The sequence below is a fragment of the Lynx rufus genome, unplaced genomic scaffold (assembly GCF_022079265.1).
Source record: "Lynx rufus isolate CCGP_SWC_20201006 ecotype Redwood Valley unplaced genomic scaffold, mLynRuf1.p SCAF_17, whole genome shotgun sequence".
NCBI lineage: Eukaryota > Metazoa > Chordata > Mammalia > Carnivora > Felidae > Lynx > Lynx rufus.
In genome coordinates this window covers 23,449,280-23,476,370 of record NW_025814831.1, presented here as the reverse complement: position 1 = coordinate 23,476,370, position 27,091 = coordinate 23,449,280, and the positions used below count along the sequence as shown (strand labels likewise).

Below are 27,091 nucleotides of genomic sequence, written 5' to 3'. Positions count from 1 at the left end.
TGAGGAGGGGGTGTAAGAATCTTGGAAAAGGAATAATTTACTCAATTATCATTCCTATTCTTGGCTATTAAATGATGTATAGTTGGGTTTATAGTACAAAACCTGAGTAAAACAATTTGAGATTCCTAACCCTTTCCTAAAAAGGGTCTGGCTAAGTAAATATACCCATCTAATTATGTGTAAGAATTTGGCTCCATTTAAAACAATATTTGCTATTTTAATACACATTAAAGAAAATGTAACAATTACTATGAGTGTAAATACACCTTACATATACCACTGACCAGAGCCTCAAAAACCTTAGCTGAAAAGATGAAAATGAAAAAAAAATAGGCTTGTTTTCTGAGCTAAGTAGGTAGGCACTTCTAATCTATGTAACCTTTAAATTCAAATGCCTTATGTGTACTTTTTTGTTAAGCTATAGAATTTATATCTTTTACTAGTAAAGATATGTAAACTGTAACAATAAGAAGAAAAGCCGGTGATTCTGGGAAACTGGATGCATAAGATGTTATGTAACCAACCGGTTTCCAACCTTTAAATCAGACACTAGTCAAGGAAATAATAATAACCTTAGCCAATGGGAAAAACATCCAGCCAGATTTCTCCCAGCTGTGTTTCTCCCTTCTGTGGCCTTCAGTAACTTCAATGGAAGTTTAGTGTGTTTAGGGAGAACGATGGCCAGAAGAATCAAAATTATTAAACCAAAAAGGTCAATCTTCAAATTAAGTCTTGGACCAGGCTCACTGCAAGAATAAGGTTGATCCCTTCCAATGTCCCAGTACTATAAGCAATATGGCTGACCAACCACAACTCAAATGGGGCTGATATCACAGGTTATTCTGCCAAAGGGGTGAGTGAAGGAAAAACAGTTGCTGGCTTTGAAATGTACAAATCAAGCTATTAGTGTTTCCTTAGCATTCCTTTTGATTTCCAACTTGAGCTTACAGTGACTGACTGCAAGAGATAGGAAAAAATCCTCTGAGAAGACAGGTCCTTGGATTCAATTCCATATAAACAGAGGGCCAAGGAATTTTGACAAAATTTTTGCTCACAAAAAGTTGACTTTGCCTTTGAAGTTCTTGTGTGTTCCATATTTAAAGTCAGACACCTTCATTCATCCAACAGTAGCACAAGGCCTTCAATAATATGATATAATGGCTTTATTTTTTTCAGATTAAAAAAGGTCTTTCATAAGGTCCCTCTCCATTCTGTTATAAAATCATCAGCTAATATGTTTTCAAGGATTTTCCAGGTAAATAACCTGTGTTACCTTCAACTTTCAGGTCTAACTGGCCTGGTGTAATTTTTTTAATGGCCACAGAGGTACTAAGAGTGGTTTAGATCAATTCCTACTAAAAAAGAATGGAGTGCATGGCATTCCTACTAACACATTAAGGGAAAAGCTATTTAACTCACTTTTATCCATAGGATTTAAATAAAATGTGTTAATATTGTCCCTTATTTTCTTCCCAGTTAGTCACTTAGACCCAAGGAGATAAAATATTACAGTATTGGTCAACACATCAATGAAAATATTGACATAATTTCTCAATACCCCCAGTATTACTATAGTGTAATATAGGTTCTGAGAAACACCAGGATTGTGAGCTGCTCCTTCAAAAAGGGCTACTCCCACTAAACCCCACAGTGCTCATTAGCACATTAACAGCTTGAAGTCCTGAGGTTAGACAAAACAAAACCAAACCTGTTTAATGTTGTCTAATGCAGAGTTTCTCAAGCTAGCCTGAACACATCACTCCTTTTTCATGCAATTCCTAATGCCAAATAAACTTTGGGTCATGCATAGCTGTTTGTGTCTCTTTTTTCCCTCTTAGCGCAATGACTGCCCCATAGTAGGAACTCAATAAAAGATTTTTGTCATGAATAAATGGTAAAACTCATGGTTGTACTCTCAGAGCTTATGGAGATTGTATTATGTAATCTTTTGAGACAAAGATCTCTGTTCTCTGTAGTAGCCTTTCCAATCAAGTTCATAAACAAAGAGTGTCATTTGCTCTGGACATTCAAATATAGTAAGTTAGTACGACATGGTGGTGGAAATAGAAGCATCTTCACAAATATGAGAATAAGCAAGTATGCTTTAAAGAGCACAAATGTAATTACGAAGGCATTGCTTTATTGCCCTTGTCTCCATGAAGAATTTTCCATCATGACCCAGTGGGATTTAGCTCCTGGTTGTTTTACCTTTCATTAGCATCATTAGAAATCTTTCTCCACTGGTAGATTAGCATGTAAAGAGCATAAGTTCTTAAAAACACTTTGATGTCAAAGAAGGCTGAGATGCTGAAGTAGATAGTACCGAATTATGAGAGAACTCTTGCGGAGTAAATATCATGACACAGGAGTCTGGGAACTTTGAGTCTGGTGAGAGTAAAACCAATGATGGTCCAGAATATGACAAAGTGATTGCAGTGAGATATTTGGCCACAAAAAGATAAATAAATAAGTTGTGCTATGAATTCTTTACAGTGTTCTACAATTCAGGTATCACTTGTAAATTCTTTATTGCTATTAAAAATGGATGATTGGGAATAAAATTTTAAGATACTGCATGTACTAACAGACTGCTGGGATGATGAATGTAACAATCCTGAGCGTTTATAAAGCAGACCGTCTGGTATTATATATGCATATCTCCATGACATGTTATAACACATGATAATTTATTAGGGAGCAAGCATTTTTAAAAATCGATTGTATATAAACACTCCCTGAGTCGAAAGTGCTGACAACTTCTGCCTCGAGGGGAACTCATTTCCCTCCTGTTTGGCCAGTAATTATTAAAACATCCCAATTATATATCCAAATTTTGGTTCAAAAACTGGCTGACCATGCCTGAAAAAGGAAAATGCAAAGTGAAAAATATCTCTCTTTCTCGGCTGGTATAAGTTGCCAATAAGTTAGTTGTATGCCATTCATGAGCTGATATTACTTGGATTAGTTTAACTTCTATAATTTCCAAAGACCAAGTATAGTGTTATTTTAGTCAGTGTTTGGCAATGCTAAAGAGCAGAAGCTGTAGATACGTCTGCTTGACAATCCAGGCCAGACGGCAACAAGGACAGATATGCTATTATTTGTGAAACACTCATGTAGAGCAACAATTACATTTTGCTTTTTTTGCTTTCGTATTCCTCCTTTTTAGACTGTGGACTTGTCCCATCCATTGGTAAACTGCTGGCATCTTCCTTGATTGAAGGTGAATCTGGAGTAACTGTTCTTTTGGTAAATGCTGGAAAGGCAAGAGAAAAGACAAAAATAAACCTAAATGAATAAAATCCTTGGGCTGACAAAATTGTAAGTAATCACTGTATCTGATCTAGTTTTTTGTAAACTTTACAAGGACTAACAGACCTTCAGTGTAGGAATAAACATAATAAGTTCACTGTATTTTGGAAAACATTTATTCATATGATTTAATTTGGGAGGGATCTGAAGAGTATCTGAGAGTGGAAGATGTATGTTTGGTCAATATATAACAATACAAAGCACACACAGAATTTTGGAGGGAGAAATGTTAAGGGCCTTCTTTTTACAGAATCTTCTTTGTTACACAAACTGAGACTAGATCTGGAATCTAGGTTTACTGTTTTTCTACTACCTACTTACCTCCCTTCTGAGCTCCAGATAGGCATGTCCAACTACCTACAGGAAATCTGCCTGCCTGATTTCTAATCTCTGATACCTGCCCATTCCTTCTTTTCTCCTTCTTAGGAAGTGATATACTCCTCCCCTCCAACCCTGGTTTCTCAAACCTTAGTTCCCTCCTTCCTTTGTCCTGTCTGCTCTCCCCATCCAACTTAAGAGTAAATACTGAAGATTCTCCCTCCCAAATTCACCCTAGTTCTCAGGCTTCACACCATCTCCATTACTATCGCCTCAGCCCAAGCCACCATTTTCTCTTTTCCCATTTTCACTGTATCCCCTTCCCCACACCACCACAACCAGAATTATCTTTCCAAAAGGTAAATCAGATTATGTCACTCTCCCACATAACCCATCACCTTCATCCTCCAACAGCCTCCCAGGAAACTTAGAATGAAATCCAAACATGGGACTGTGGCAAAAAGGCTCCCGTGGAACTTTACCTTTCCTTCCTCTCTCCCCCAGACCCCCTCACTCAATGCTCCAACTCTCTAGAAGACCATACCTCTTTTCTTCTCTGTGGCCTTCATATTTATTGCTCCCTCTCTCAGGAAAACTCTTCCCACCCAATTTCAGCTCAGCTGGTTCTTGCCACTCAGGCTCCAGCTCAGCTGTAACCTCCTCGAAAAGGACTCTCCTAATCACGGATCTAAAGCAGTCCTGTTTTCCAGGCGCTTTCCTCTCATTTTACCTTCACAGCACCAATCACCATTTTAAATTGTTTACTTGCCACCACCTGTTTCTTCTATGAGAGAGGTGACCACTTCTGTCTTGCTCACTACTGTATACCCCCCAAGCCAAACAGAGAGCCTCTTACATAACCTCTTAGTAAATATTATTTGAAGAAGTGAATATACTTATGGGATCTTTAAGAGACAGTCAACTGGCAATTTTCTGGCTGCTTTCCAGACAGCATCTACAGAGTACCCCGTACATCATTATAATCAGAACTCAGTTATTTAAAAATATCTGACACCTGACTAGTTAGTGAAAAGATTGTCTCACCTACAAAAATCACCATCACATAAAATGAACCTATAAAATGGAGAGACAAAAAAGTTGTGCTTCCATGAAATAAATCTTTTAATGGACAAGAAACTTTTTTTTACCTTTATCAGTACCCCCACATTTAAAAAAAATGTTTACTTATTTATTTTGAGAGAGAGAGAGAGAGAGAGAGAGAGAGAGAGCATTCAAGCAGGGGAGGGGTAGAGACAGTGGGAGAGGGAGAATGCTAGGCAGGCTCCACACTCTCAGCACAGAGCTCGATGTGATGTGGGACTCCATCTCACAAACTGTGAGATCAACCTGAGCTAAAGTTGGTAGCTTAACAGACTGAGCCACCCAGGCACCCAGTAACCCCACATTGTTAATACCACAGATCTTTGGTATTTTATTCTGCAAGGCTGAGGACAGACTACATATGAGGCAGTTCACAGTTAGCCAGTGGATCCTGAAGTACAACACAGAAGTGAAAAGAGTGTGCTTTTCTTGCTGTAGATAAATTGTTTTTCATTGGAGGGACTTAAACTCCCACTAAAGGCATCTCAAAACGCAAACTGAGAATAATAACTTTTCTTTTCATAGCAATGTAAACTGAAGTAAGAAAGCGAGAGATAGTTCCTTTTAGCAACTTTCATTGATTTGCTTTTATAAGAATATCAAGTTAAATTAATATGTAAGATTCACAACAAAATCCTGTAACATTCCCCCCCTCCCCCATGAAAAATCATAGTCCTTTCTTTTGGGGTTTATTTTAATAAACATTATTTATAACAATTTTAGAATTCCAGAAAATTTGAAATCTGCATTTATTTTTAAAATTTAGTACCAACTCCACACACATTAGGCATTTTAATCTCAAAGGTCTCGAGATTTCGAGAAATCATCAGATTACAATAGTCCTCCCTCAAATCCAGTCTAGTCCTGGCCCCAAGAGTAAGGGCCCTGTCTTGAGAGCTGTGTTCCTTTAGCCTAAAAGGAGCTATACATGGAGACTAGTGGTCAGTCACTACTTATAAAAAGTAAAAATGACAGTTTCAAAAGCTGGCATTATTAAGTCTCTCTTTCTAAGCCCCCACTGTCCTAGAGGCTGAAGGTAATGGAATCCAAGCCTTCTAAAAGAGTGTCCTGAACCACGGCCATCACTTGTAGCCAGCCAGGATAAATTTGGTAGTAATCATGGCTCTAAATAATGGATTTCTGTGTTCCTATTTCCAATGGTAATATAAACTTACAATTTATACATTTCTTCCCTTCTTCCTGGCAGAAGGAATCTACCTTTTCTTGAATTGACCTGAACTACACAAAGCTGACATAAATTACTACTTAAAACAAACTTTCATTAATGCTGGATCGTTTCAGAGACCACAAATTATGCAGTATTTTCCCATTTCCTTTGTTTTTTCCATGGTCAGTGATTCTATGCTTTAGTTTGGTCACAGTTTGACAGGGCACCTAAGTCAGCAGAACGAATGCCTTAGCATCTATGGCATAGACAAAAGGGCCTCATCCAGTACAAATCCCAACTTGAGTAAGAAGGAGCCTGTTCTGTGGGCTCATAAACTCATGTCTGCCTCAGCACCTACAGTTATTTACTCCTTACATCTCTATACAGGTCTAAACTGCTCTAAACTCCAACCCCCAGCTTTCATGTTCCATTTAGAAGTTAACAAGAAAATCGAATACTTGCTAGTCAGACATAAAAGCTGGGTGTTCTCAGTAGCATTTTATTTTTACAAGATGCCTTTTTAGCCAAAGTGTACATACACCTATCAAACAGCACCAAAGGGCCACACAGGAAGACAGCGGCCTCTTACCTCCTCCCTCCCAATCCCACAATCCTGCACCCCAGAGTCAACCACAATCAACTCTTTTAGCTTTATTTTCTGTATTTACTTCAATTTTTGTAAGAAAAAGCAGCTTATATTGCTATTTTCTGATTTATCATTTTTAGACTTATTCACACCCATCCACTTCCCTTCACCCCATCCTCCTTATATAGTTACATTTGAACTTCTAGTTGTGTCAGTAGTATTTATAATATCATGACTACGTAAACATGGCTCACACAAACCTAATAAGTATACTATGACAATGTTTCTTTTCTTGCCCATTTTTCCCCCCTGGAGTTATTATTTGACCTATGTTTTTATTTTTTTTTATTTGCTCTTTCTCTGAGACTATCATTAATTATTTCTAATTGCTCAATGAGATCTGCCATATGTCTTTCAGTAGTTTTTCTTCTAAGTGCTCAACTGAATCAAATAACCTAACAGTTTGTTTATTTCCTAAAGATTTTCCTGATGGAATCTTTCCTTTTTTCTATCAATCTGAGACAACTGAACATGAGTGTCCAGATTAAAAGGGCCCACCCATCAAATAGCTAGAAAGGCAAATAAAGTAAGACCTGCAGGGAGGCAAATCATCACAAAACTCACTGGGGTTAAACAAGAGATCCTAAAAGGTCCCAGGGCTGGGGGTTGGGTGGTAGTGATGGTGGAGAAGATCGCTTCTGAGGAGTGGGGTCAAAAGAAAAAGACAATGTTTTTCAACAGCAATTTAGATTTTGGAAGAGAATACTACAATGACTTCAGAAGGAAAGTCATTTTCAACCCAGAATTTTATAGCTAGCCAAAGTCTCGTCAAGGGTGAATAGAAGAAATCTATTTTCCGAAGTACAAAGAATGAAAGCAGTTACCTCCCTTTTCTTTCTTTGATGTGCTAACCACAAAAGAAAGAACTGAGACAAACAGAGGAAGGCATGTGTTCTGAGAAACTTGGGCATCAGCACAAGAAGAGGGTGAAGAAAAATCTCAGGATGACAGTTGGGTGGGCCCTTCTAACCTTCCTACTCCAGGCTGTTGTTTTCTCCTCTCAAGACCCTCACTAACCAGGTACTATTCTTCTGGAATGGATTTTCTAAATATCTTTTCTTTCCTACGGTCCCATTCTTTTTCTTCTATTTTCTTTGTGGTTTCAACTTTGTTTTCCACCTTTCTGGTTTTTCATATTTTAAATTTCTTTTTGAGTGGGGGGAGAGGGGCAGAGGGAGACAGAGAGAATCTCAAGCAGGCTCCATGCTCAGTGCAAAGCCCAACGTGGGGCTCGATCCCACAACTCTGGCATTATGACCTAGCTGAAATCAAGAGTTAGATTCTCAACTGAGTCACCCAGGTGTCCCCATATTTTAAATTTCTGAGACCTCTTATATTGTGTTCCTTTTTCATAGCATCTTGTTCTTCTTTTTAATGGATGTAATATTTTCTATCTCTGAGGACATTAATGCTATTTTAAAAGACACATTCTGTTCTCTGTGTGATCAATTTATTATAGGCTCATTTTTCTCTTTGTTGGTCTTGAGATCTCTCCTCTTCAATTTTGGAGGTTTAAAAGGAGGTTAAAGAAAAATGATAGGACAATTTCTATAACTAAGCTGAAACTGTGCTATAAAAATGGAGAAGCATTCAGGGTGATCTAAAATACCACATTGTGGGGGCGCCTGGGTGGCGCAGTCGGTTAAGCGTCCGACTTCAGCCAGGTCACGATCTCGCGGTCCGTGAGTTCGAGCCCCGCGTCAGGCTCTGGGCTGATGGCTCAGAGCCTGGAGCCTGTTTCCGATTCTGTGACTCCCTCTCTCTCTGCCCCTCCCCCATTCATGCTCTGTCTCTCTCTGTCCCAAAAATAAATAAACGTTGGAAAAAAAAATTAAAATACCACATTGTGAAAAACACAGAAATTTCAAAGTTCATCAGAAAAATAAATAAGAAGAACTATGATTTCTAGAAATAAGTTCAATTCAACCACTGAAAGTTATTAACAATAAGGCACCTATGATTAAATTTTTAAAAGTATTCTTGAAAGCATGCAGATAGGAAGAGAGGAAAATCATAAAACAGGCTTGTCAAAAAGAGGAATAGTAAAGCATAAAAGTATAAATTAATAAATTGGGGCGCCTGGGTGGCTTGGTTGGTTAAGCATCCGACTTCGGCTCAGGTCATGATCTCATGGTCTGTGAGTTCGAGCCCCGCGTCGGGCTCTGTGCTGACCGCTCAGAGCCTGGAGCCTGTTTCAGATTCTGTGTCTCCCTCTCTCTCTGCCCCTCCCCTGTTCATGCTCTGTCTTTCTCTGTCTCAAAAATAAATAAACGTTTAAAAAAAATAAATTAATAAATTAACTAAATAAGTTAACAATAACTTAATGAAGAGGTTTACTTTTTAAGCTAAATTTTTCAGTCAGATTTTACAATAGAGACTATAATATGTATTTTCATATCCAAGTTATGTATTCAATGATATTTTTTCCCATTCTTATTTAACTTTACTTCCTTTTGAGCCAGTATATTTATATAAAACCTATGGCTTCCTGTGAGGAATATCTCACAGAGAAATGACCACCACTGGTCTTGAAATGCTACTGAGTAAAAAGCTGGATGTAGTTTCTTTCACTGCCTGTCATAATATTTAATAAAATCTAAAAATCTTGATGTTTTCCCACAATGTCTCCCAACCACTACTTTCTAGGTGCCTTTCCATGGAGTCTTAGGAAAGTCATCATGGCGAAATTAAATAACAGAATACTGACCTCTGTGCTCATATCATGGTGCTGATTTATCTCCAAACCTGAATGTCTTAATGGGTGGGATACTATGATGTTTGCTGGTGCTTTGTCCCTACTCTCCTCTCCTCCATGTTTATGTACATGAAACAGACCTGAGGAAAATTTTCCATTTCTTTATATGAAACATAAAAAATTTGCCTTATGTGTATATCAGATTCTGAGGTACTATAATCAACTTGGGATACAATCCATATTTTTTTATTAAAAATTTTTTAGTGTTTATTATTTTTTTTGAGAGAGAGAGAGAGAGAGAGAGAGAAGGAGTAAGTGGGGGAGGGGCAGGGAGAGAGGGAGACACAAAATCTGAAGCAGGCTCCAGGCTCTGAGCGGTCAGCACAGAGCCCAATGCTGTGCTCAAAACCATGAACCGTGAGATCATGACCTGAGCTGAAGTTGGATGCTTAACCGACTGAGCCACCCAGGCGCCCCGAGATACAATCCATATTGGAGGGCAGCTGCCAGATTAGAACAGCAGGGATTTTATGCAGCTATATAAAATCACTTGGTAAAATGGTTAGGGCAGGACAGAGAAGATGCTCAGCCTCTGGAATAAAATAATAATGATATAATAAAAACCAAACCATTTATCAGAAACTGATAAATATTTATTCAATGAATGCATGAATATAAATCAGCAAAAATGAGAGTGATCACTTTTGGATCTGACCTACTTCTTTGTGGCTTATTTTGGTATTGTATTTTATAGCACCTGCATTTTTTAAATGACAGAGTTGTCAGATTTAATATACAAACTCTATGCCTGTGGTAAATTGAGGAGCTAAATGATTATCTAAATAAGAATCCATGAAATAACATTTGAGATCCAATAGTTTAGATAAAAGTGGACTTAAAAAAAAGAGTCATATACTCATTCATCTAATTAACTGAGCATTTACTATGTTCCAAGTACTATGTAGGGCACTGAGGAAACAGTGGTGAACAAAACAGACATCCTCCTATCATGGAATTCACACTTTGATGAAGAGATTAATCACTAAACACAAAGTCACTCAGATAAAAAAAATAAATCAGAAGGGTTTTAAAGGAAACTTTAATACATTATGGGCACTTTTAACAGACACCATACTTAAACCTGTAGGTTCCAAAGGCTTCTTTAAGGACATGACATACAAGCTGGGACTTGAAGAATACGTATAGTAAGGAAGAAGAGGCGGAAATGGTGTGGATAGTATCCTGGGTCAACAGATTCACACCTTGCTGACATTGATAACATTTTATACACATTTACAGGATATTCACAGAATGAAACCAGCCAGTAACCAAATTAGTATCCTTATTCTTTGCACAAGATTATATATTTCTGATTAGTTCTATGAAAAGATTTTCTACTTTTTGATGACTTGAATTTTATAATAATATTATCTAACTTCCTTTACCCACTCTTCCACAGTTACCAGAAACCTCCACGTACAAATATGTGTTTAAGTAAAATTATTACCTTTGGCGATCATTGTAAGTTTTTCTGAAAAGTGTAAGGACTGAAAAGAAGGGATTCCATACACTTTTTAGTAAATTGGGTAAGATAAATGTTACATGTATGATTCATAATAACAATTTCTTCAAATTCCTAACATGAATATTACTATCGTGTGCTTGCCTTACACTTTAATCTCTCCATGAGTTGCCTTTCCTCAAATCCAATTTAAAAACTGGTACAGGACTTCATTACTTACAATTCAAGTGTGAAAATCGTGGACTAGACAGGAAGTGACCGCGATCAGGCCAAGACGGGGAGTGGTCTAACCTACGAGCATGGGAACTCTCAGCAAAGATTCCGTCATCCTAAAACAAAGTCAGTTCAATGGTTACAAAATGTAAGGATTGGGATTCATTTAAATATACCGAAAATGAAACTGAACGTCAATATATAAGCTATGTTATACAACAATTTAATTGTAAAAAAAATATGTGCATGTTAAAGAAAATATGAAAGCATTAAAAAAGAGACAGAAGGAAATCACCCATGGCTGTACCAGCATGACATATTTCTTTCCAGTCTTTTTTTCCTGTGGATAGGATTTATACATGTTCTAAAACTGTGTTCTTCATTTATTTACATTATTACTCTAAGCACTTTTGAAGTCTGTATATTATCCTAACCTTTAGCTTGTGTTACTCATTTACTATCTAGTGGATAAACTATGCTTTCCTCAGCTATTACTTTATTCGGCATTTAGGTGGTTTCCAATGTTTTACTCCTATAAATAACACTGTGAGAATATCTTTAAATATATAACCTTTTCTATGTTTAGGACTATTCCTTATGACAAATTCTTAGGTGGAAATACTGGGTCAATAAAAACAATTTGATGTTTTTAAATACACTTAGCTACACTGCATTCCATAATGATTACACTAATTCCCTTACTCATTCAACAAATATTTAATACATAAACTACGTGAATAGAGAATAAGGCCCTCTCCTCATGGACTGTATGAATGTGTCCTTGTACCCAAATCTTAGTTGAAAATGGGAATGAATTTTAACTTCAAGTAATTTATTAATTAGATTAAAAATAGATACTTTAATGTATTTTTTTATAATAGTGAAATTGCAATTGTTTTCTCTTGAATGTGTTCTAACCACTTACACGACACTTTGCTTTTTTCCTCCCCCCCCCCACTCATTCATTCATGCAACAATAATTTATTGGGTACTTAGTATGCACTGGTCAAAGAGCAACAAAATATTGAGGTATGCAGTTATGAAACCTTCAGGCTTTCAGAAGAGAAAGGTGCCAAATAAACTACACAGAATATAACATAATGAAGAATTATGATGAGTACTGTAAGAAGAACAGGAAATAATTAAATTTAGATTATAGGTCCAGAGGAGGCCCCCTTGGGAGGTGATATTTAAAGCAATATTTGAATGTTGAGTATGAGTCGGCCAGGCAGAAACTTATGAGTGGAGGATGAGGAAGTGGGAGGTAAGGGGGCGCAGGAGATGGTGGTCTGGGGCTGATGTACCAGACTTGTGTGAAGGTGCAGAAGTGAGAAAGTTTAGTGTGTTTGAAGAATTGTATGAAGGCCCATGACTTCCACACAATGAACTGGGAGGGGGGGAAGTGAATACAGTGATATCCAGAGGTGGGATCTGGATCTGGGATTTCTTCTTCTTAAGTACCATTACACGGCAATCAAAGGTTTAAAATCAAAGGTTTTAGATGTATATTTCTCAAAGATACTCTGGTCACCATGTGGAGAACAGATTGGAATGGCGTAAGTATTGAAGTGGGAAGACCAGTGAAAACGCTGTAATTGAGGATAACTGTGGGATCAAGGGCGAAGAAGGGATCATGAATGCTGCCAGAGTCTAGGTGGTCCACATAGATCCCTCAAAACATGGACCCACAGAATAGGGCCTCATGCCACAGGACTATTTGATGAATTAGTTATAATTTTCTGTATCAGATACCAAGTTAACATTTTATTTGTCACATAGGTATGTATGCAAATCCAAAAGAAAAGCCCAAACGATTTTATATAGAATCGTAAAAGGCCCATTTATTCTGAGCTAAAAGCATGGACATAATCCTTAGATGATTCAAGATAATTAGCCTCATGTACCAAAAGGAAGTTTAGGTCTATTTCAGAACAAGGCCCTGAGGTTTTTTAACCAAGTGACTTATGGTTTTTACTAATTATGGGGATTTCATAAAAAACTAAAAATCATTCTCTATAGGATCTCTGGAAAGAAAAGGATATACATTGTGTCCCCAGTGTATTTCAATAGCTACTTATATGAGCTGACATGGGACAACAGAGCTAGCTTATCACAGTTCAGACATGAACTACTTAAGGCCTGGGTGGAGCTGGAAGATGCACAAATGAAAAGGAGAGTTACGTTCTCAACCAGTGCTAGAAATCTCCATTTAATTATGGCTTCTATATGAAAAGCATGAAGGAGAAAAGCATAATAAATGGCTTCCCACTAACAGAGGCTTTGATCATTATGGGCCAGTAAGAAAAAGAAAAAATAAGGGAAGCAAATGTACTTTTTGCCCATTGATACCTGGGCTGAAAAAGTGAGAGAAGAGGAGCGGAGTTGCAGGTTTGGGCGCATTGCTGAATGAAACATAGTGCAAAGACAGCCTCAAGATGAGCCTACCAGAGGAAGGATAAAGCACCCAAAGACATTCAAATCCTTTTCATTCTTCCCAAAAGGCACTGTTTTAAATTTCTAAAACAAAAGCAACTAGCATCAAAGTGTGAGTTATATTTTTTCTATTTACAGAAAAAGAATAATTTACATTTCAATTATAAATAAACCAGCTTATTGACATATGACAATTACAATATGTCACTGACATATTTCATTCTTAGCAAATTTGGAAAATACAGAAGAAATTGAGAAGAAAATAATGCAATAAATTTGAAAATAGCCTTTTAGCCTAATGTAAAGGTATGTTTTCTGGTTCTTCTTTATAAATACCTTTTTATATTGGGATTCTATATTTGTTGACAATTTTGTTTCCTAGTTTTTCATGTAACATTAGATACAGGAATTTCCTCTACCATTGTCATTATCATCATTATGGTTATAACATAGTCTATTTGAGTAATGTCCCATTGTTGGAAATGTTAAGTCTGATTTCCGTTGTTTTTTTTTTTTCCTATTATAATTTGATAAACATCTTGGTGAATAAAGCTTGGTCCACATTTTAAATTTATTAACATAGATTTCTAGAAGTAGAATTATGAGGTGACACATTTTAAGGGTGTTTTTTAATATCCATTTATTTATTTATTAAAAAAAATTTTTTTTTAACCTTTATTTATTTTTGAGACAGAGGGAGACAGAGCATGAATGGGGGAGGCTCAGAGACAGAGGGAGACACAGAATCTGAAACAGGCTCCAGGCTCTGAGCCATCAGCGCAGAGCCCGACGCGGGGCTCGAACTCACGGGCCGCAAGATCGTGACCTGGCTGAAGGTGGATGCTTAACCGACTGCGCCACCCAGGCACTCCTCCCTTGTTCTGTCTTAATATTGGCATTTGTGCCTTTTCTTTTTCCTAATTGAGCTGGGTAGAGGTTTTAAAAATTTTTTGATCTTTTCAAAAAATCCTGTTTAATTTTCATGCCCCTCCCTCATTTTTCTGCTATTTCATTGATTTCTGCTCCTTATTATTCCCTTCCTTTTAATTTAGGTTTGTTATTTGTTTTCTAGTTTCATAAAGTGGAAACATGGACTATTGATTTGAGACTTTTCTTCTTTGTAACATACACATTTAATGTCATAACCTTCTCTCCAAGCACTATTTTAACTGAGTCCCACAAATCTTGATAAATTGTACTTTTATTTTTATAGAGTTAAAATATTTCCTCATTTTCCTTTTGATCCCCCAATGGTTATTTAGAAATATGTTGTTTATTTTCCCTCTAGGAATTTTCCAGATATCTTCCTGTTATTGATTTCTAGCTTCATACCATTGTGGTTAGATGACCATACTTCACATAATTCCAATCATTTTAAATTTATTGAGAATTGTTTTATTGCTCAGAATAGTCGATTTTGGAGAATGCTAGATGTGCACTTGAAAATTACATGTAATTAGCTGTTGTTAGGTGGAGTATCCTATAAATGTTAGTTAAATCTAGTTGCCTGATAGTGTTGCTCAAGTTTTCAATATATTTACTGATTTTCTGCCTACTGGTTTATCAATTACTGAGAGGGATGTTGAAGTCTTCAACTACTATAATTGTGGATCTATTTTTTCCTTGTAATTCTATCAATTTTTACTTCATATATTTTGACACCCTGTTAATAGGTATGTACAATTTATGACTAAATACCCCTTTCCATTTAAAATTGTTGACTTTTTCAACCACTCACATTCCTTTTCATATACAGAAAATGAGGAAGCTTAACTCTAATACATCTTTAAGTTGCAACATTTTATAGGTCTTCAAAAGACTGTCAGAATCCCTCATTAGCTTGAAATATAACTAATGAAATGAACCCTAAAAGAACACCCCCAAAGAAAAATATTTCATAATCCCTTTGAGCAATCAACAAGCTAGAATATGAAAAAAAAAAAAAACCTTCCATATTCTCCAATTTTATACTGATATTTAATTTGTGGAATTTCTATACAACTAAATTTTACAAGGTAACCTAAGATTTCTTTTTTAATTCTTACCTTTCAATCAAATACTTAAATATTTAAATGGAAATACTGGTTAAAAAGGAAGATTCTTTGCAATTTTAGGAATTCTAGCTCTTGCTTTTTACCAATTCTTATATCCTTAGTACAAGGACCTATTTTTATTGCTGTCTTAAGTCTCAACAAGCTAGTTAGCCAGAATTCCCTGCAAAAATTCCACTGGGTGAAGGGACTTGCATTTTCTAATATTTTCCCTGGGTTTCTTCCACTTCTCTTTCATAACCCACATTGTAATTGGTTTCTTAAAAGCGGTTCCAACCTGACTAAATCTCTTTGCTAAACTGATCTCTAATGATTAATATTTAATGACGCCCACCAAGTATTTTTCTCCCAGGAATATTATAAGTTCAAAGTTTAGAAGACAGATGATACATTTAATTTTTTTTTAATTTTAATTTATCCAACCCTTCCCCTGGAGAGAAGGGGAAAAAAAAAAAAACACTTACGTGTTTCTGAATCTGTGGCAGCAATATTTTCCTGAATTTGTCTCTTGCCTAACAATGCACCGTACCTGCATCTCTTTGCCACTGCTAATTCCCAATTCTCTGTAAGTGGTCCAAAAAGCTTAACCTCTTCAGTAAATTTTATTCCTATATGGAAGTTTGGCTGGGCAGATAGTTTACTTAAAGCCTGCCTTCCATATCTCAACCTGCATGGCTACAACTCTAGCTTTTAATTTTAACCTCAATGAGAGTAAGGCTTTCATTGTCTCTATCCTTCCATCTACCCATCCCAATGTTCCAAAATTTAGCACAGTACTGTTTGCATTAAGGAATTCAAAAATGGTCAGGTAGGCTCATTCCTTGGCCAAAGTACAGACATTAAAGTTTGCCATGGTTGAAGCTGGGAAAGAAGAGATTGCCATTCTCATACTCTCAGTTTCTTCATGTTAAAAAATGAGAGCAAATGGAGCAGATCATGTCTAAATCCTCTGGGCACTAACATTTTATGATTGTAATCCATCTGAACAGAACCACTGAACAACCAGTACTATATGCAAACTATCTTTGCCACAGGAAATTCAAATTTATATAACAGTACTATAAACCTAAAGCCACAGTCATCCACGGATGAAGAGACTCATGTAAATACTGTGCCAGATCAGGCCATTTGTTTATCTTTATTCAATTGATATTTTATTGTATACAATTTAATATTCCTAGTGAGTCACTAATGAAAAAGATTGTATTTTTTTATGTACTTCATATTTGAATCCACATGATTTCAGTCCATTTTCAGAAACTAAAAATTTGCTATAAATAAGGATACTCAAGAATATGTGCCACCAACTTATGAACCAAAGGGAGGCATCAAAGCTGTTTTAATAATGGTGCCTCACTGGAATCAGTGATTATTCTCTTAAAGTGTAAAGGAAACTGATTGTTTGGATAAGTATGTTGTGACATTTTTAATTAAAACTATTAAGACATTTAATTAGTATTCCTTATGTTTTTAGTATCTAGAATTCTGAATTAAAGATGATTAAAAGTGTTATCTTTATAGGTGAGTTTCTCCACAATCTTTCCTAATGCTCTTGTTGAGTAAATTATTGGGCAGAGTAAAAGTATGGTGCTTATTACAGAGAACTAGGTTTGGTAGAGTGGGGCTCAAGTAGGTTAAAAAAATTAATGTGCTCATCTAAGTATCTTGTTGATTCCTAAAGAAGCACCTTTGACCCATTGCTATTTTCAAATTTATAACAAAGAAAAACCCCAACTCATTTGGCAACCTTTTGTTTAGCTTTTAAGAGCTAGATGAAATCAACTAGTTAAATATTATGGCTGGCAAGTTACTATTGATCACTTCAAAAGAATAGAAATCTCTTCAAATTTCAGCATGATTTGATTGCCTACAAAGTTTCAGATGAGTCATCTAAGCATTATCGGGAAAACAGCATTTAAATTTTTGTTAGAATTCCAGAAAGGCTGAAGCTAGGGAAGAAAATTAACCACCAACTTAACATGTATAATAGTATACACATTGTATATTGGAGTAAAAGATGAAGCAAATAGTGTCCTCAAAAGCATTTCCAAAATTTCAGTAATCTCCTACAGTTACACTTACTATTTTCTTTCATGTTAAAGATTAGTCTTGCACCCTAAGTCTCTATATAGGAGAGGCTTAAAGGATGGGAGATTGGTTGAGCATGGGGGAGGCCTGGAGCTATATTTGCATAGAGTTTATATATTATTTCTTACCAAACCATGGAGAGAAGTGATTATAAATGAGATACCTGGATTATTACAGGGTTAAAGCTCCTCAAATTCTCCCACAGCTAATACTATTGTTTCTAAGCAACATCTGTAAAATTACTTGAATAATAATACACTAGTGATGTATTTTAATGGTTATTAAATAAAAATCACCTATAATCTTGAATTGTACCAGGATTGTGCATAGCACGTTTTAGCAGCTACTGTTGTAGAAGATTTAAGATATGTACAGAAATAGCTGACCTGAGAGACAAAGAGCTAACAGCCATTAATTGCTATGAGCAAAGTATAAACAAATCATAAGAGATTCAAGGAGGGAGAAACAGCTTCCAGGAGAAAAGCCTATACTTATATCATACGCATGCTTACATTGAACAAATACAACAAAGGGCTTTGGCAAACTCTGCCTTCATAAACTGTGCTGAAAGCCATTGTCAACACTTCCTCACCTACCTCATCTTATCCTGTAAAACATCTGCTTCTTTTAAAAGACGTTATGTACTAAAGTCTTCAACTAGAAACTGAAAATCATGATTTTTCTTTCAGGAGGAGGAAGGAAGGGAACAAAACATGCCTTCTGTGATTTTACTATAAAACCCACTGCTAATTAAAACTACGTATTTAGCATAAGTGAAGAGCAAAAAGGGCGGGCAGCAAATGGGGATTTCTTGGACAAAACCACGCTCCTCTGTGAATTCAGATTAGGAATGCTATGTTGACTTTTGAACATTCTGTTCTATTTGAAACAGCTGGGGCAGCAAGGAAGCCTGTATGTCCTACAGAAACCCAATCAGATGAAAGAGAGGCCATGAAATGCTTCTGGTGTCTACACATGGAGAGAAAATGTTGTGTCAGACTCAGCTTTGAATTCCAAACATAAACTTTTAGATCAGGCTTTGTCCAGTAAACCTGGTCAGCTTCATACAAAACTATGTTATGCTCTCAGAAACTGTGGATGTTGGTCCTGCTGGATCTCGAAAGGTTTGTAGAAATTGGATTTTTTTTCTTTTTATTTAAATTCTAGTTAACACACAATGTAGGATTAGTTTCAGGTGTACAATACGGGGAATCAACACATCCATACATCACCCGGTGCTCATCATGTCAAGGCCACTCCTTAATCCCCATCACCTATCTCACCCATCTGGTTGCCATGGAAGTAAACAGCAGGAGATCACGGTAGCCCTGGCTGAAAGGGAACCTGCCTCCTATGCTTCCTGCTAACCCTACTCTCCACCAGCAGGGGGGTTGTGCTGGATGTCTCACCGCCTTCTTACAACAGCAATAAAATGAGAGAAGTCAGTTGCCAATATGGTTCTGTTATCCCAACAGATAACTTTCGGTCAGTAGTAATGCAGTCAGGGTTCTACAACTGTAATGCTAATAGTGATCCTGTTCCAAACAAATGTGCACAATACTCTTCCCTGTGCCTTGTCATTACAAACCTCTTTTCAAAAGCCTTTGAAGCATCTTTCTTTTCTCTGAACACCAGCTGCAATGTATTGAGGCTTCCGTTACAGTAGTTATCCTTTTGTCTTTTGCACTACAGTTTGTGTGAAGGCTTTGAATTCCTGAAGGTTGGTAATGACTTTTCTTTATCATGTCATTGCCTCTAGCCCCTAGCAGAGTGCTTGTATATAGTAGAGACCCAAATGTTTGTTGGATGTTCTAATTAAACAACAACAAACACGTATATCCTACAGTTAAGAAATGGAAGCTCCAAAAAGGCAGGGAGCTTCGTCTCTTTTGTTCACTGATGTGAGCCGATGCACCTAGTAAGTTTGTGGCACATAACTTACGCTCAGTACATATTTGTTGAATGCATGGATAAGTATTATGAATTTCCAAAGAGCCTGGGAAGTACTTATTTGACTGGTAAATAAAGAAGAGGAAATATTACACATATGTGTAAAGGAAGAAAGACTAGATTGGCCATTTCCCCTTTCTTTAGACCAGGGCTTGGCAAACTTTTTCTTTAGAGGGTCAGATAGCAAATATAGGCCTTTTGAGCCATTTAGTCTCTGTTGCACCTACTCAAATCTGCTGCTGAGTGTGAAAGCAGCCACAGACAATATGTGAATAAATGAGTGAGGCTGTATTTCAATAAAATTTTATTTGCAAAAGCAGCTGGCAGGCAAGATTTGCCCCACTGGAGGTAGTCTGCTGATTCCTGCTCTAACACAATTACGCAAGAATCATCTATTAGGATTAAGACAGAGAGGTAACTACTCCCTCTGTAAAGACCATGCCTTCTGCATCTTTTTACATCCCGCATCCTCACATCTAACAGGTACGTAGTACAGGGCTTTGCAGTGTGGTAGCTGCACGGTATGTTTGTAGAATTAAACTGAATCCTACAGCAAGTGATTTCCCAGAACCGCAGTTGTCAGTAGAACCAACAAATTCAAGTTGCTGCCTTTTCTTTGAACTCTCCTAGCAAAAAAGGTGTGGGAAGTTAATAGCTGCAGAAATAATGTCAAATAAAACTAGGACACCTTCTCTCTTGATAGAGTACCAATGCCTCTTACTTGAGGCGTATTCTTTCGGATGTCAATAATTAACCAGAGGTAGCTTTTTTGATTATCCCTGAAGCCAAGAAACGATTAACCACTGTCTCACTGCCCATCTGAGCTCATGCTTCTTTTGAAACTTTTTCAATGAATTATTTTCACAAAAAGCACATGAGCAAATCATTGTTGGTATCCACAACTGGCCAAAATGTGCTCCCACGTTTTCTGCTCCAATGACTACAAAAATATACTCTCATGAGTGTTGAGTTAGATGACTGCATTATTTCAGGCCAGACATCTGTTATAAATGGTGATAGTGTACATATTCATTACTGAAAAGGATCAATGTTTTAAAATGTTTAAGTAATATGAATGTGGAACAATGTCATCATAAAATGTGCTTTGTGCCCTTTTCTTATACTTGAACTACATATTTGCGACATTTTCAACTTTTTCTCATTTTGCTAAGTGGTGGCCTCACTTACAAACCAGGCCCGGTTTCCTCTTCCGCTGCAAATATAATTTTTAAAGAGAACTCCAACAAGATTACTTGCCGAACATGTTACCCATTCATAGCTTTGCCATATGCTGTTATGGAAATTACAATGATGTAAAGCAATCTGGGTGTCACGAGACGGTACTGATTCACCTGATACCAAATCTAACTGTAGTGGGAAATAATGCTTTAAATGTTTCATTTGCATCTAGACCTCTGTTGAACTAAGAGACATGTACTGTGTGTGTATTTTTGGAGACAACTGACTTTCACATATTAAAAATATAGTTCTACATTTGGTGCTAGAAACATGAAGGTATATGAGGTCCAAATATACACTATGATAGCTTAGTGTCAAGGACATAGATTACTGAAGTCAGGCAGATTTAGGTTTTAACTCTGGTGCAACCATTTAATCGCTCTATAATCTTCAATGGTGGAAGAGGAAAACTAATGGTGCCAACCTGTCGCTGGGAGGATTAAATGAGAGAATGCTTATATAAAGCCTGTGACACCTACAAAAAGAGCAACTTATGTGGTTGGCTCAACAATGAGTAGTTATTACTATTAGCTACTGCTGCCTAACTCTTGTGCTTCTGTTGAAGGTTAGGAGCAGACCCTATAGGTGGTGGAGAAATGCTTGAGTATATGGGACCTGTTGGGAATGCTGGGAGCTGATTTAGTGAAATGAGGATATGCTATAAGAGACAACAAGGTCACTGTTATCATCAATACCAAATGACAAAAAACAAAGGGAAAAGGGCACAGAGTTACAGGATGCCCTTTTCACAATGAGAGCATCAATAATGTGGCATAAGTGTGTTGTTTTTATTTGGGATGGTGCAAGTGGAGAGCTCATTTTAAGCATGCTAGGGAAGGGCTTATGAAAATGAACACTGCCTTTATATCCACTGAGCATTCTATCCAATTACATTCAGAGGAGGGAAGAAGCTTCTTAGAAATAATTATGTTTGGCTGTAATAAGTGAATATATACAGTATAATGAATATTCATACATACTGAGGTCTGTGAGAATATAAAAAAGACAGAAGAACCTTTGCCTTTTTTTTTTTTTCTAAATTGACTTGGGAGTATACATTTGAATATAGATGGATTCTCTCTAAGTCAGTGTTCTGAATGGGGGACAAACTAGGGATGCTGGGCAGTGTCTGGAGACACATTTTGATGCCATAACTTGTGATGGAAGATGCTACTGGCATCTGGTGAGTAGAATCTAGGGATGCCACTAGATGTCCTATAACATGTAGGACAGGCTCCATAACAAAGACCTATCTGGCCCAAATGTTAATGCAAAGGTTGAGAAACCCTGCTCTAAGCTAAAAACTGTTCAGGGTCAAATGGGTTTAAAATCACCCACACCCCAGATGGATTTTGGGGAGACTCTAGGGAAGGGCAGACTTTTTTGTCAATATGGTCAAATGTTCCCAGGCTCCTGTGTTGATTCCACACCAGTGATCCATATGCTGAAGTAGATGAATGGAGTTCATATCTTCAGGGAAAAAAGGACTATAAATGCCAAGACTGTAGTTTACAAAGTACTATGTGTTACTGGACCTTCTGGAGACTTCAGCACTGACAGTGGCTGGATTTACACACAGAGGAGGGCAACTACCTATGTCAAGTCTCTGGCCAACCTAGAGACCAGGGGTTTCCTTCCACACAAATTTCCTAAACAACATCAAAGCCAAGAGACAACATAGTAAGCAACAATGGCATAAAATTAAAGATAGTTCCCATGTGCAAATTTACAGGCAAAATCTTTGGATTTTTATTCTCTACTCCCACAAAACTGAAGAGTAATATCTTTTCTTTTACAAGTATCCTTACATGAACCCTACAGGGGTAGCCTAGCAGGTTATAGCCATAAACATGGGTAACGCTCAAAGACTGAAAATGGATACAAAGGACATTACTTTGGAGTTTTTGACTCCGTACTTGGTATCATCTCGGCGCTGCTGAAGAGATTCTTTGTGAACTCTGTATTTAGAATATCTCCCATCAATTCTCTCAGATAAACTGCAGGAATCCTGAAAAACAAAAAAATAAAAAACAGCAATGTCAAAACCAGGAGGTGAGAGGAAAATCAGTACTTGAATTGCACATAAGAAAGTATTGATAATTATAGGTGGTTAGGGAAATATAGGGGAATTACAGGTTGCCAAGGAGGAAGAAGAAAACAGTCTCTGGATGCTACCTTAAAAATAAAAACAGGGTCCCACATTGGTATTTGTGTCCTTTTTATACTAGTCCTATGCCAGTCTGAAATGATCGACATCCTTTAGTTGAAGGGAAAAAGGTTTAAGTAGCAGTGAGTTGTCCAAAGATGGTCATTAACGACACACTTTTGAATGTTGTGTACTATCTCTCAGAGTAGTATCTGACATCAAAATATTCTATGTTAAAAAACAATTTACCTTTGAGAGTAGAGTCCTCGTTATCACTAATTCTTAAACAATATTTTACCTTTTAACCAGCATATCACGTTGACTTTGAAACTGAAGGGTATTTCATCTGCCCTCAAAAGAATAAAAAGATTCAGGTAATAAAGAAATTAAGAAAAGTTTTGGGGTCATTCATTCATTCTTCTTCCCCTCTCTCTCCTTCCCTTCTTCCCTTCCTCCATTTTTCGGGGGGAGAGAATGGAACACAGCAGTCACGATACCCAGTTACTTAGACGTTTCCATTATGAATTAGGGGAAAAATTAGAATAAAATGAGGGCAACTGATTTGCATATGTAAGAAAAATTATCTATGGGATCTCATTCCCCAAATAGTCCCAAGGAACTTATTGAGTGTTCAAGCTGGAAGGGGTATTAGAATCCCAAAGTTCTCATTTTTATATATAAAAACCTATAGCCCAGGGAAGTTAAGAATGATTTGCCCAAGACTAGGCAATTTGTGACAGATTGGGCTTCAAGCCCAATGCTGTTTCCTTCCTACCATACCAAATATGTAAAGTTTAAATGTGGAATTGTAGAGTTGAGCCACTTCTTTCAAAATAAGTTTTAAAAAAAATGAGAGACACTATGACATGTTTAAAGAAAAAAGCCAAGGCTATCTAAATAGGATGAAATATGTATTTGCTATAGCTTATATTTGCCTAGAGTCATAGACTGTAGCATTTTTTTAATTTATTATTTAAAAAAATTTTTTTTAACATTTATTCATTTATGAGAGACAGCACAAGCAGGGTAGGGACACAGAGAGAGGGAGACACAGAAATGAAGCAGGCTCCAGGATCTGAGCCGTACAGCACAGAGCCCAACATGGGGCTCGAACTCACAAGCTGTGAGATCATGACCTGAGCCGAAGTCAGACGCTTAACTGACTGACTGAGCCACCCAGGCACCCCTAATAGACTGTAGTATTAACAAGAAATATACATGTGAAATACATCTTCATATATATGCTAGTGAGGCCAGTGTGAGTAGGAACCATGCAGATAATATTGTATAAGCCCCTCATTTTAGGGATGAGGATATAAGTAAGATATTAAGTAATTTTGCCTGGTACATGAGCTTGGATCAGAGTTTACATCTTTGGGCTCTTGTTGACAGTATCCTGATTTTTAGAATTAAAAATCATTAGGTTGACTAAATAAGCTCTTTTTAATCGTAGAGATGACTTTAGAGTACATAGAGAGTGGGTTTCAAGCTAGAGGCAGTAGGGCAAAGAAAATGGGTTTTGTAGTTAATACATGGAACTAGGTCCCAGTTCCAACTAATTTACATACTCCAAGCTTCAGTTTCTTCAGCTGTAACTTGGGGGAAGATAGTGCCCATGAGTAGCATGTCTGAGGATTTTTTTTTTTTTAAGTAATACAGGGTTAGAACTTAGCTACTGCCTGCTGCATAGTAGTGCAGAATACTTGCTAAGTGAACTCCTTTCCATTTCAAGCTAAAGGTTTCAATTTTAATGACTAATATTGGAAAGTACAATTATGAACTTTGGAAAATATTCTCCCCCAAAGTTTCACTATATAGGCATCTTCATATGTGTGTGTATATATAAGCTAGAGTTGGAGATAATCACTAGCCCATACGATAAAAAATAATAATAAAACCTTTTGGTAATAGTATTGAACTTTTTTCTTTCTAAGTTTATTTATTTACTTGGAGAGAGAGAGAGAGACAAAATCCCAAGCAGGCTCTGCACTGTCAGCCCAGAGCCCAACATGGGGCTCAAACTCACGTACCACGAAATCATGACCTGAGCTGAAATCAAGAGTCAGAGGCTTAACTGACTGAGCCACCCAGGTGCCCCAACAGTACTAAACTTTTAAATTGTACTTATGAATATCCTGTTCAGTGTAGACCCTGGAGAAAAGGTGAGCTGTCACTAGAGGCTAAATTATATTTTTATGCTGGTATAAGATGACATCGGTTTCTCAGTGACAAACGCCACCTGTTGTCTGCCCTTCCTTCCCTTAGATGACTTCTGTTAGCTACAGAGAAAAAAGCAGAAAGGATATATATGGGTGTAACATATTGCCTACTCTCCACATTGGGTAATATTAGGGTGAGTGGAAATCACATCTTCTTGGATACTAGTTTCATAATCCTTTGACAGGGATTTAGAATGCAAATACATGGGGGGCGCCTGGGTGGCTCAGTCAGGTAAGCATCTGACTTCGGCTCAGGTCATGATCTCACAGTTGGGGAGTTCGAGCCCTGTGTTGGGCCATTGGCCTCCATGCTGACAGTTCAGAGCCTGGAGCCTGCCTCGGATTGTGTGTCTCTCTCTCTCTCTGCCCCTCCCCTGCTCCCACTCTGTCTCTGTCTGTCTGTCTCTCTCTAAAGAATAATGGGGCACGTGGGTGGCTCAGTTGGTTGGATGTCTGACTTCGGCTCAGGTCATGATTTCACAGTTTGTGGGCTCGGGCCCCACATCAGGCTCTGTGGTGAATGCTTGCTCTGAGACTGTTTTGGATTCTGTGTCTCCTCCTCTCTCTGCCCTTCATCTGCTCGCACTCTGTCTCACTCTGTCTCTCAAAAATAAATAAATGTAAAAAAAAAAAAGAACAAACAAGCATTAAAAAAATGCAAATACATAATTAAATCATGAGAAAGAATTGAAACTTTAGCAAAATGTACTAGAAACACTTGGATTTGTTCTATTTGTTATAGTCTAGATTTCTGGATATGTCAGCTCAACCCTGGATCCCTTTCAATTATGTTTAGTTGCTGAACTACCAAAATATGCTAAGTGAATTGATGTTAAGATAGTGCAGACCTTGAGAGCCACATCGTATCAGTGCCTCCAGTAATCAGTATGGCATGATCAGGCTATATTTCCTACTCACTAGATTCTCAAATAATATGTTAGATACAAACAAAACCTAAATATAACATATTATATTTTAAAGCCAATGTGAAATAAGAGGTTCATGGTTTTCAAAGAGAACTCTCACCATTGTTAACTTCAGCCATATGGGGCCAGAAAATTATAAATTGCTAAAACTGTCCATTGTGTATTCATCCCAAAAGGGATATTCTCTGGCCTGAACCTTGTTTGGCAGGACTGCTGGCAGGGATAGTTGTTTTGCATCTCTCCTCTATGAAAACTTTAAAAGTTACAATAGGTAACTTTTGTAATTAATCTCCTAGATTAATTACACATGTAATTAATTACACATGTAATTAATCTCCTAGATATGGAATGATTTGTAGAGTTCTATTAACAAATAGCATGAGATGTAAAATCTAAAACTGTGGATCTGAATTCAACTATCATAGTATGGAAATAACCTGTGTACCTTCATGTCTCTAAAACAAACAGTACTCTGAAAATCTGTAATTAAAAAAAAAAGACGATAGTTCATAAGGTGAAATTGCTTATCAAAACAGCTGTCTAGGAGTATTACTCAGCAATCAAAAAAGAATGAAATCTTGTCATTTACAACTACGTGGATGGAACTAGAGGGTATTATGCTAAGTGAAATTAGTCAGAGAAAGACAAATATCTCTTTCTCATACGAGGACTTTAAGACACAGAACAGATGAACACAAGCGAAGGGAAGCAAAAATAATATAAAAACAGGGAGGGGGAGAAAACATTATGAGACTCTTAAACATGGAGAACAAACAGAGGGTTACTGGAGGGGTTGTGGGAGGGAGGATGGGCTAAATGGGTAAGGGGCGTCAAGGAATCTACTCCTGAAATCATTGTTGCACTATACGCTAACTTGAATGTAAATTAAAAAAATAATAAATTAAAAAAGCTATCTTCAGTGTAATATGTAACCCCTTTTGAATCTTAGGTTTTTCTAAATTAAAGTTAAAGCTTTGGGAGGCCAAATGAGCTTCTAGTGTGAGGGTAAAAGTCTCTATTTTTCCTCTAATATGTAAGTTCCAGTATTTTCAATCTTGATTTGA

At 37.1% G+C, this 27,091-nt stretch overlaps 1 protein-coding gene across 1 annotated transcript in view; it reads right to left on the bottom strand.

Moving 5' to 3' along the window:
- Positions 1 to 2,123: 2,123 nt before the first annotated feature.
- Positions 2,124 to 27,091, bottom strand: part of CEP128 (centrosomal protein 128) — a 382,564-nt gene continuing 357,596 nt past the window's right edge. The window contains exons 22-24 of the mRNA XM_047080283.1: positions 22,631 to 22,744; positions 10,983 to 11,091; positions 2,124 to 3,256 (exon numbers count right to left, since the gene is read on the bottom strand). Coding sequence (XP_046936239.1) covers positions 3,129 to 3,256; positions 10,983 to 11,091; positions 22,631 to 22,744 — 351 coding nt within the window. The 3' untranslated portion in view covers positions 2,124 to 3,128. The remainder of the gene's footprint in view (positions 3,257 to 10,982; positions 11,092 to 22,630; positions 22,745 to 27,091) is intronic.